The sequence below is a fragment of the Episyrphus balteatus genome, chromosome 3 (genome assembly GCF_945859705.1).
Source record: "Episyrphus balteatus chromosome 3, idEpiBalt1.1, whole genome shotgun sequence".
Classification (NCBI taxonomy): Eukaryota; Metazoa; Arthropoda; class Insecta; order Diptera; family Syrphidae; genus Episyrphus; species Episyrphus balteatus.
Genome location: NC_079136.1, coordinates 9,730,935 through 9,742,917, shown reverse-complemented (window position 1 = coordinate 9,742,917; position 11,983 = coordinate 9,730,935). Strand labels below are relative to the sequence as shown.

General features: G+C 29.4%; 1 protein-coding gene across 2 annotated transcripts in view; it reads right to left on the bottom strand.

Annotated features, from left to right (window-relative positions):
- Positions 1 to 11,983, bottom strand: part of LOC129913312 (ras-related protein Rab-1A) — a 25,635-nt gene continuing 13,652 nt past the window's right edge. For both annotated transcript variants that reach the window (XM_055991920.1, XM_055991921.1), the window contains exons 2-6: positions 1,782 to 1,854; positions 1,666 to 1,713; positions 1,541 to 1,588; positions 1,246 to 1,473; positions 1 to 1,183 (exon numbers count right to left, since the gene is read on the bottom strand). In XM_055991920.1, the coding sequence (XP_055847895.1) occupies positions 986 to 1,183; positions 1,246 to 1,473; positions 1,541 to 1,588; positions 1,666 to 1,713; positions 1,782 to 1,854 (595 nt within the window). In that variant the 3' untranslated portion in view covers positions 1 to 985. The remainder of the gene's footprint in view (positions 1,184 to 1,245; positions 1,474 to 1,540; positions 1,589 to 1,665; positions 1,714 to 1,781; positions 1,855 to 11,983) is intronic.

Here is an 11,983-nt window from a genome sequence, read left to right as displayed (position 1 = left end):
TTGTTTTTTTTTTGTTTAATTTATATATTTTTATTAAATTGTTTTCCGCCTTTTTTTTTCGTTTTTCAACATAAAAGAGAACAATATTTATTGCAGCAGCAGCAGAAGAATATTATTTCTTTACTTTCTCTCTTATAATCTCTCTTTATGGTTTCATTCGTTTTTTTGTTTGTTGTTTTTCATGTTTTGTTGTTTATTTATTTAATTAAAAAAATATATTTAGGTTACGAGAATATTTGCAAATTAAAAAAAAAAACGAAAACAAAAAAAATAAACTATAATACCATAAAAAATATGTAAAAATTAAAAAATATAAAATAAATGATTATCAATAAAAATGAATAATAAGAAAAAAGCGCGCAACTCTTAAATAAATTTTTGTGGGGGATTTGAAATGAAACAAATATTAAAAAAAACGAAAACAAAACAAAGATTGCGACGAAGATTGCAAAGAAGTAGAATGACGAAAAGTGTTTTTTCTATATTTTGTTCAGTTAGAAAGTAACTAGGACGTCTTATTTAATGCTGTGTTCGATTTTTTTGTTTTTTTTTACTTTTTAATATATATATATTTGTTGTATATAGGTATTAGATTAAGTGAACATATTCATTATTTTTATTACTTTTAGCCCGACTTTAAACTAATTTTAAAGCGGAATAAATGATACGCTAGAAATATAATTTTTTGTTTGCCTTTTTTTCTTGTTCTTTGTTTTCTGAATGTTGTGCAACTAAGAGGAGAATGCACTTTTTTTGGGGGTTGGTGGTGGCTGACGACGCATAACCTGTCGTTGGCGTGTGGCGTCATCGTCGGCGCGCGTTATTTTTCATATTTTTTGTTTGCAACTTTTATGTATGGTTGTTGTTGTTGTTCTTTTTTTTTAATTTTAATAAGTTTTCTTTTTATTATTTATTATTATTATTTTTTATTATGTGTGTGTGTGTAGTTGTATTTTTTTTTGTTTGTTTAATAATTTTAAAGCATTCAACAGCAACCAGATTTGGTAGTTTCCACTGGACGCCCTGGATCGATCTTAAGATTACTGGCCGGCTCGGTGGAGCTTGACGGCGGTCCGACGCGGTTTTTAATCTCAGCTGCCATTGTCATGAAAGCTTGTTCCACGTTAGTTGCGCTCTTGGCCGATGTCTCAAGGAATGGAATGCCTAATTGGTTTGCATATTCCTATTTTACAAAAAAATTAATTCATTTTTTGTTAAAAATTTATGTATTTTTTAATAACTTACGGCAGCAGTGTTATGCTCAACGACCTTTTTAGTGGTCAAATCACTCTTATTTCCTACAAGCAATTTATTTACATTCTCGCATGCGTAACGCTCGATTTCTTCAAGCCACTGTTTGACATTATTGAATGACTCTTGGTCCGTACAATCGTAAACAACAATAATACCATGGGCGCCACGATAGTATGACGAAGTAATTGTTCGAAACCTTTCCTGACCAGCAGTATCCCACTAAAAAAGATAAAAAACACATAAATAAATAAATGAGATCAAAAGTCGTAAGGTATGAATTTCTTACGATTTGCAATTTAATAGTTTTTCCATCCAACTCAATTGTTCTAATTTTCTGTTGATAAAAAAAAAATAAAGAGGAATTAGCTTGTGATATAAAAAAAAACAAAATTTTGCATAATCTCATCTTACAAAGTCCACTCCAATTGTGCTTATGTAACTCTCTGTGTAGGTATCATCCTATAATAACAAGAAAAAAGTGTATGGTTGGAAATTCATATGAGTTTTTATATTATTTTTTTACTTACGGCAAAACGAAGCAAAAGGCATGATTTTCCAACTCCAGAATCACCAATCAAAAGCAATTTGAAGAGGTAGTCGCTGAAAGAAGAATAAAATGTATTTTGTTAAATTGTGTTGATAGGAAAGTAGAATAAATAAATGATTGAACAATTTAAAATATTAATTTAAATTATTAAATTTGGACCAAGAAGAAAAGATATACATAACTCCTTAGAAGGAATTTTTTGAAAGTTTCCGTTTGGTGCTAAGCTTCGCGTGAGCATGTTAAATGAGAATGTTAAGCTATAAAAGGAAATTTAACATTGAAAAACTGCAATATGTATGAAGGGACCGCATATGCATGTCCAAGCTATCTCTAGAAATTCCCAGAAATAAAGTGCTGCCATCTGCAATGCTGGAGAAATAACATAAACTTTGGATAACCACAAACCGACAAAAACTTGGTTCTAATCAGAACCGGAAAAAAGACAAAACAGAAGCACAAAAACAACATTGGAGCCAAATTTAGATTTTTAATGGATTTGAAAAAAAGGCAACAAGTTTTGTTCAAAGTTAAAAGACTTTTGTAAATATTTGTTCGTTTAAATTCTTTACCTTTTGTTTCTTGAATTAAGTCTTTGGTCGAACTACGGCATACGTTCGTTAACGTATGGTTGCTATGTGTGCCTTTCTTTTTTCACTGATTAAATAGAGAGAACAATAGTCAAAACGTTAACGTATGATCGTAATCGTGTGCGGTAATTCGACCCCCTGAATTTGTTCGTTTACAAGAATTTTATATGAAATTAAAACAAATGCTAAAAAAGCTAGATATTCAATAGATAATTTGATTTTGTGAAAGAAATCATAGGATCAACGAATGTTTAGTATAGTAGCGATCAAAGAACATACAAAAGTTGTTGGTCTAGAAGTAGGTTACGTTAGGTAAAAATGGATGTTAGAAAAAAAAGTGACACACTTATTTATTCGTTGCGTTGTAATACCATAATATTGCAAGGTAATTTTTTCATTCATTGAACCAGTTGGAGATTTTAAAACAGCCGTGGAGCTTAAAGATGTCTCTGTTGATTAGATCATTTGTATCTTATAAAATGTATTTTTACAAGTATAATAGCGTGGATAACTATTTTAATTTCCACCCCTCCAAACATTCTCTGAAAACCTCTCTCTACAATATTTTCTTAAACCAAGAACCTTCCTAATTTGTCAATCCTAAAATTATTCTTAGTTCTTAAGTATTTTTATTATCTAGTTTTAAGTTTTTTTTTGTATCCAATAGTTGTAAGTTTCTTTGCTTGCATTAAGCTAATAAATAAATAAAAAATTTACGTCCACTGAATAAAGCTGGACATGAGGTTTTGAATTGTTTCTTCTTCTTCACCAAAACAACTTCTGCAGAAGATGTTTGCGAAAAACTGTCCATTCATCAGCAATGATTCTGTCTGGTGCTCTTCACTTTAACATTATCCTAAACTACCTTTGGACTGAATCAAAGACGTTATGAGCCGTGGTCTGGCTGTGGGCCTAAATAAAATAATATCTGAGTAATTAACAGAGTTACATTTGGAAGTTTTGAAAAGTGGCACTTTTTGTTTTAAGCTTACTTCATTTCTGGTAAGATTGTATCTAAATAAAATTTTACTGAATGAGGGTTCTTTTGAAGTTATTTAAAGCTCAAGGATCACGGATCTGATTAAATAGTAACCAACGTTGCAGCTTTAACAGATCAAACTCAATAATCCATCAAGATTCCGGCTTTTTTTTCGGCAACATGAAAAGCATCATTTCCATAAACTGGATAATACTCTCTGTATGCATTTCTGCTCTATCTTCTACTGAAAACTTGTTTCTTGATCCTAATAAAGCTAAATTAATTTACAGAAGTTAATAGCTCTAATTTAATTAAGCTCTAAAAAAAGTGGTATTTAGTATTAGCAACGGTCTTGTTAACAAAGTGAATGATTACATTCGTTTTAAATAAACCATTCAGACGTCTTCCTATTCAAATGAGGCAAAAAGAAAATTGATAGTATCTGCATGAAATTCAAAAAAGATTTTATAGAAAACTTTTCAATAACGACACCTGTGATCCTATAAGGATCATAAAAATACATATTACAAAAAATAATTAAAGAAGATAAAGCAAACATCTTGCCAGGACATTAATTTTACAGATTTTTTTCAATCAAAAAGAGGAGTTTAAAGGCAAGCCAATAAAGTCTTTTGACCTGCATATTTAAAAACTATACTTCCATTCATTGAAGCAAAATAACAAAAATTGTTAATACGTTTATGCATTATATTAATTTAATTAATGCTTGTTGATAATTAAATAAATAAAATCAATGTTGTTTCTTTTTTCTCTTCCACTAAACTGTTAAATTTTTTATCATAACATCTAACTAAATAGTTGTATGTTTAAACGTTGATACCATCGGAAGTGCATTTTTACAGTAGTAAAACTCTATTCTGTCATGTTACAACCTACTATTTGTAATTGCGATTTAATCTTAAATTTTTCTTGCATATTTATTTTTAAACCTGAAAACACAAACTCAAAACTATTAAAAAACATTTAAGGTTATTTTTTTTTTCTATTTTTTTTTTTTATAAACACGTTAACATAACGATTGATGAGTCATTTTGAATGTATTAACTGCATTCTTTAGATAATATTACTTCCAGAATTGCACAATAAAAAAATGATAAGTCACGCAGTAGTATCCATTAAAATAGATATGACATCCCTTGATTTATTTAAACAGACGACGGAATACCATCATTGAATAATAGAAATGATTCATATTTTATGCTGCGCCCTTATTTTAAGAGAGAGGGTCAGCAGTTAGAGTTTGACAAGAGAAAAGACGAATCGTGATAAAAAAATAAAAAATCATTTATTTACACTCAAAATGTACAAATAACAAAAAATGAGGGTTAATTGTGATTACTATTTGTGTGTAGGTAAAGAAACGCATAATGAAGGTAGAAGTAAGTAAGGAAGTAAGGTTTTTCTTAGAATGAAGGTTTCACTAATGTTTGTCGAAGCATATCGACTTTTATGGTTTTATTTTTCAAGAAGCATTATGATTGTGACTTTTTTTTAGGATTTATTGCCGTTGAAGTTATTATTATATAGTTTTACATGCAGATGGAACTTGCTTTTGAAAAAATACATAACTTTAGTTGAGTTATTGGTTGTTTAGTTATATTAATGGTTTTCAAGGTGTGTATAATATTTGAGCTATCATAGAAAAAATGAATGAGAATTGCGTAGAATTTATATCAATTTACGAATTATTTGATAACTTTTTTAATGTCATCATAAGCTCTAAAGTAATATGATACAATTTTCCTTAATTCAGTTGAAAAAAAAAAAAAAACAGGAAGATCGGTTATCAAAGAGAACCTAGCACATTGCACTTTTTTCTGGCCGACATACAGCTGGGTCCAGTTAGGTTGCTTAAGTATGCGCCCTGGCAATCGTATAGCAAGTCAAACTTTTTGTACCGACCGATACCGAACAGGGTTAAATATGAACAGTTTTATCATTTTCAATTTTACTAATACTAATTTAGAGCTTCATTAAACTATTGGGTAACACCATGTCTGTAGTTTCAGGGGCTCTGTTAACATCTGACTATGTCTATATGGTTTAGGCGGGGTATTCTAACATTTGAGTGATATTTAAACAAAACGAGAAATTCAAAGTTGAGTAAACTTGTTTAATAAAATAATAACATATGTATGTATAGTATTTATACATACAATGGTCGTCGACCTCACAAATGCCATTAAACAAATACCCTTTACGATGTTGTTATACAGCGTGCTATAAAATGGGACTGTTAAAATACAGATAGAAAGATTAAGGGGTATATTTCGTATCACGATAATTCTTATGAATTTAACTATTGGTCTATTTTTTTTTTTAAAGCAGCGTTTTTTAATGCAGCTGAAAATTATTTAAACAGTGCAGTTTTTAATCGATAAAAACATTATACATTGTCCACCAGATATTGCGTAACAACCTATCAGATATTAAGATACACTTTTTTCAGATGTTATTCCTCTTTTTCAATGCTTTGTTTTAGTTAAAAATATTTAATGGATAAATTGTTATATTTCTATCCACTATTCAAAGTAACTGTTTAATTTTGAAATGTGTCCATAATACTGATCTGTAGAGTGTACCATATTTTCAAAATTTTTCAATGCGCACAATAAGTTTCTGAAAAAATAAATACAACTGAGTTAAAAAGAATTAACTTTTCAGAAGCCCTACACTGAGAGAAAAAAAAAACAACTCAATACCTATCAAGGAAAATCGCTTTGTCCAAAATGGTATTGCTTTGAAAATGATTTTCATTGGGTTTAAGTTTGGCTGTGCAAAATTTAGGATTTCCCTTCAAATGTACATTTTGAATAATGTGTTTTCAATCCAAATGAATCATTATATTATTGACTTTATAAATTCTTCAGTTTCTCAATAATAAAATACTGTCAGACAATAATTTCTATATGAATTTGTCCGGTTCAGAAGTTTTATAATGTCCTGGAATCTTATTCTGACAATTTTGATGTAAATCTTGGGATTTGTATGGTTTTTTTTTTTGTTTAACTTTGCTAAAAATGAACCATGGGCATACTTGATAACAATCTTCTGATAGTGGCGGTGACATTTAAGTAAATTACAATATTTTAAAATTATATATTTTTCTCAATAAATAGATTATAAGGATTTGTTAATTATACAAATAAAAAAAATAAGGATTCAAATTGAAATTGTTACGTTAAAGTTATTTTGTTCAAATTATAAAGTCTTTAACATGAGTTGCAATCATTCTTTTAAACATGTTGATGTTTGTTGCATTTTTTATATGTTGGTTGAATGATTGAAAACCGGAATAAAATGTTTATTGTTGTTTTCATTCTTCGCACTACAATGTCATCTCTATTACGCAGGGGGTATATCACATTTATATTAGTTGGTGCACTTAAGTATTCAGGACACATATTTTTTTTAATTTTGTAGATAAACGTCATTGTCAAATGTCAAAATATAGAGTCTTTGGTTTATATTGAACAAGTTTAATGAATCGTGCATTTCTCTTATATAGGCATAGTTATCACGTTTAAATATAATTCGCATTGCTTTATTTTGCAAAATCTGCTTTCAACTTTTTTGGGACATATTAAAGAAGTACGTAACGCTTACTGCGACAATACTCGAAATGGGGTTTTATTATGACGTTATAGACTTTTATTGCACTGTTTTTTGATGAGCTATTTCTTATTTTTCGTAGCACTCCTAACTTTTTCGATACTTTTTTGCATAGGTAATCTGTATATTCGTTCCACGATAGTTTTTCATCTAACATCACACCAAGATACTTTATATGGACACAATTTCAAGGGGACAGTTATCAACGTGAATGGACAATTGAGGCGGTAACATAGAGACGTTAAGTAACACACACTTTGACGTTTCCATATTTAATAAGAGACGATTCATTTTTAGCCACTTATTTATTGCACCAAGATCTTCATTTAAATTTTTCACACATGTTGAGACATCACGACCAGAAATACACAAAAGTCCATCGTCTGCAAAGATTTTGAGCCAAGAATGCTTCAATACCTTTTCCATATCATTGATATAAACAAGGAACAGTATAACTCCAAGTAAAGTTCCTTGAGGGATACCAATATTAACTGGTATGTAAATATAAACACTTTTACATTGAACAAGGGACAACGGCTCTTATTTTTGTTTTAATACAAGTTTGAATTTATTGGTAATTTTAAGAACTTTTTTTAAAAAAAGAAATAATCTCTGCAAAACAATTTTTTTCAAAATTGTATTGAAATGAAATAGCTAATTTGTAATTATTAATATAATGAATCTGGATAGGTTCATTCATATCTTGGAAAAAGAATTCGGAACAAAAAAGTTATATATTGCACACTCAGCGTTTGAGGTCATTGTGATGGGATGTTTTGACTTTTTACCCCTTGAACATAGAAAACTATCACGAAAAAATGAAGGTGATGATCAACAAGTGGATAGAAAATGTTTTCGTGTGACTTCGACTTCAGTAAAAATTTAACATATAATCTAATAACAAAAAATTACTGGGAGTTTGCTTTTCTTCAAAAAAAAAGGTGAGTTGGCATAAATGCTTTAGAAAAGTTTGCAACTATGGAACATTCATACAAAAAGTGCTTTAAAATCAGAATGACTTTGAACCGTTTTTGTAAAATATTTTTTGCTAACTTTGCATATTTCTGACGAAAATACGATTTATAGGGATATATACAAGACATATCGTCGGTCTCATGAGAAAACCTAGTAACTCCCAAAATCAAAATTTTACAGGAGAGACGAAAGAGTAAACAAACAACAGAGTAGGGTAGATGTACCAATACCCGAACAGTTAACGGAAATTCAAAAGTAAAAAAGCTGCAAAAAATTATTAATTGGAGAAAAAAAGTTAAAATATTTTTTTTTACGAAAGGTGTAAGAATACTTTATTATAAAAAAATAAAATTTTGTCAATGAGTACAAAAGTTTTCTTATAAAAAAATAAAAACTGAAGGCATGTCGTTTTCACCAGAAGCCGAACACAAGGTGCCTGATTCCGAACACTCATGTGCCTAATTCCGAACACCGTAAATTTTAACAATTTTCTTCTATTATTTAGATAAATTAATTTAAATAACAAAAATATGGAACTTTCAAGGTAAACAAAAATGTTCCATACATATATACAGGGTGTCCCACAGTCACCGCCCCAAACGAAAACCATGGATTCCTGAGGTCATTTTAAGTCGAAAAACTTTAGAGGTAATTTTCTCGTTTTCGTCCCGTTTTCGAGTTACCACGGTTTTTATGATTTTTGTTCTCTTTTCCCTTATCTAGCTTTATCTTTGCCAAACTACGTTTGATTTGAAAAATTTTTTTTACAACCAATCAAGAATTTATTACAGTTTTAGTTTGTCTCAAAACTTTTTTTTCTGCGGACAACCGTTTCTCCACAATTTTGCATTAAACACAATTTTCTTCGTTTTTAAGTTGTTTTTTACACTTTCATATCATTTAAGTCAAAAAAACACTTTAATGAGTATTAATTTTTTGTGCTTTTTATTAAAGCCCAGTTTATTTTCATAAAAAAATAAGTTTTATTTCATAAAAAAAGGCTACTGAAAGTAATTAAAAAAAAATAAACAAACTGAGTGAATTAAAAAAAAAAAATAATTTTTAAATAAAAAATTAATTTAAATGAATTAAAAACTTTTTCTGAGCTATTGTGGTTAAGAAAAGAACAAAAAAATAAAGCTCAGAAAAAGTTTTAATTCATTTAAATGAATTTTGTATTTAAAAATTATTTTTTTTTTAATTCACTCAGTTTGTTTATTTTTTTTAAATTACTTTCAGTAGCCTTTTTTATGAAATAAAACTTATTTTTTTTATGAAAATAAACTGGGCTTTAATAAAAAGCACAAAAAATTAATACTCATTAACGTGTTTTTTTGACTTAAATGATATGAAAGTGTAAAAAACAACTTAAAAAACGAAGAAAATTGTGTTTGATGCAAAATTGTGGAGAAACGGTTGTCCGCAGAAAAAAAAGTTTTGAGACAAACTAAAACTGTAATAAATTCTTGATTGGTTATAAAAAAAAATTTTCAAATCAAACGTAGTTTGGCTAAGATAAAGCCAGATAAGGGAAAAGAGAACAAAAATCATAATAACCGTGGTAACTCGAAAACGGGACGAAAACGAGAAAATTACCTCTTAAGTTTTTCGACTTAAAATGACCTCAGGAATCCATGGTTTTCGTTTGGGGCGGTGACTGTGGGACACCCTGTATTTATAAACCATATAGGAAACGGGCCTATATCATTTGGTTCTGGCTCTTCAATGGGCTCAGTTTTGTCGGTGCTTCCGATACAAATTTAAGAACGGTTTTTTAAAACGAACTTTTTTTTAAGTTATGGCTATGAATACGTAGCGTTAGATGTGCATTCTAATAACTGGTTGGTAGACATACATATAAGAGAAAGTTACTATGGATGCATTTTGTATGGTCGACCGCGAAGGGATTAATTCCATATCTGCGCAATGCATTTGTACAAAACCAAAAAGGTCTTTATTTTCTAAAACGTGCACAACAGTCCGCAGAAGTTTGCTTTTGTCACCTAGGAATTTTCCAACGTTCGTTGCCTTTTAAACTGGTCCATTCCCACATTGAAGCTCGGCAGTGACTTTTGAGCTCCAACATCTGCCGGCTACATGTGTAGCACGATGTGGGTTGTATTCGGAGAAGAAATGAAGTGCATTTTTTTATGAAATATGAATAATTATTTATTTTGTTTAAATATTTATAAATTTGTATAAATATTTATTAAAAAAATATTAAATAAATAAAATTTAAAGCAGTTGCCTAGTTCCAAACAGTACTGTTCGGAGAAAGCAAAATCATAAAAATTGGCTTCCTATTTCCGAACAGTTTAAAATAAGAATAAGTATATACAATTTAAAAAAAAAAAATAATAAAAATCAATTACTTATTGTCTAAACTAATGCATAAAATTATAAAATTTAGCCTAAACTTTATTTTTATTCAAATAAACACTATTTCATGTGACCACTCAAACTAATTTTTTTACAAAAAAAATACGATAATTTTACGCATCTGATCCTTCCGACAAACTGAAAGCTATTTGAACAAGAAAATATAGATTTCTGAGCGAGATATCGCAAGGAGTGATCGAATATAGTATATAGATTCTAGTTTAACCGGGTTTTTACTTCTAAGGGGACAAAACAGTTTGATTTTACATATTTAAGTGAAAAGTGTTCGGCTACTGGAGCTTTTCGGAAATGGGTACATCTACCCTAGTTGGGAAGAAACGCGCTGTGCAAAATTTGAATTTAAGTCTATTTAGAGTTTTCGGAATGACCCCAAATTTTCTGGGTTGCTCCGCTGACATATTTTCTAAAGAATGGCATTCAAAAGTAATTTTTGAAAAAAAGTGGAGTTACGAGGTTTTCTCATGAGACCGACGATATCGCTTTTTTGCTGCAACAATGGGTGATATTGATATGCATACAAAATAATAGGTAAATGCTTTTATTGCTAGTACATATTTTCTATTTTATATGAACACGTGCCAATGACATATGTACATATTCTAAAAAACATGATTTTTGAGGTAGTAATACCATTCAATTGCAACCGATACACCTATATTTTAATTTTAAACAGATACAATTCTCCAGACCACAACTCTTGAAAACTGCAGTGCAGTGGTGCATTTGGTCAATTATCTATGAAATTTTGAAAGTGTCTTTTTTTTCTTGAAAAATCATTTAACAAATTACTCATTTCTATTATGTTTTCACATCTTTAATTTTTGGATATAAAAACATTTTAAAATTAAACAAAAAGAATTTCCAAAACATGTCGCTCAAAAGAACTAACTGATCGAACAAAAATCAACATCTTCAGTATTTAATCAACAACAAATAATTATGAACAAAAATTAAACGCAACGCACGTTTAGGTCTTTAAAAATATAATCACACACACAAAACATTCTCGTTGACAACGACGCAAAACTGCAAACATCACACAAAAAAAAAAACAACAACAAAAATACCTAATAAAAAAAAAAATACGAACATACAAAATAAGCAATTGAAACAGGTGGATGCTGTCCCGACTAGAGTGTCTCTATCGATACCAAGTAATTTATGATGTCAAGCCTGCATCTGACTACTTGTCGAGAGTGCATATTTCTCTGTACACACAACAATAAAAAAAAAAAAGCGCACACAATAAAACAAAAATTAGAAAATTTAATCGTCGCTTGTATAGTCGTCTCCAAGTCACACTCTTGGACTTTAATTAAATTAATTGCGATTTGTAACAACAAAAAAACAGACTAAATTCCAGTTCAAGCAAACCATCGACACAGATAGCCACCAGATTACTTAAATGATTTCAACGAAAATCAGCCTATCTTTGCAGAAATATATTATCTTTATCGTCTCTCGTTCTTAGAGACGATTATTATTATGATTCGTGGGTTATATTAGCTGTCATTGACAGTCGCCACTACCATTATTTAGCATGACAACGTATCATTTTAGAGGTTAGTTTGAACTTTCATCTAACAAGTTCATATCTAAAAAAAAAAA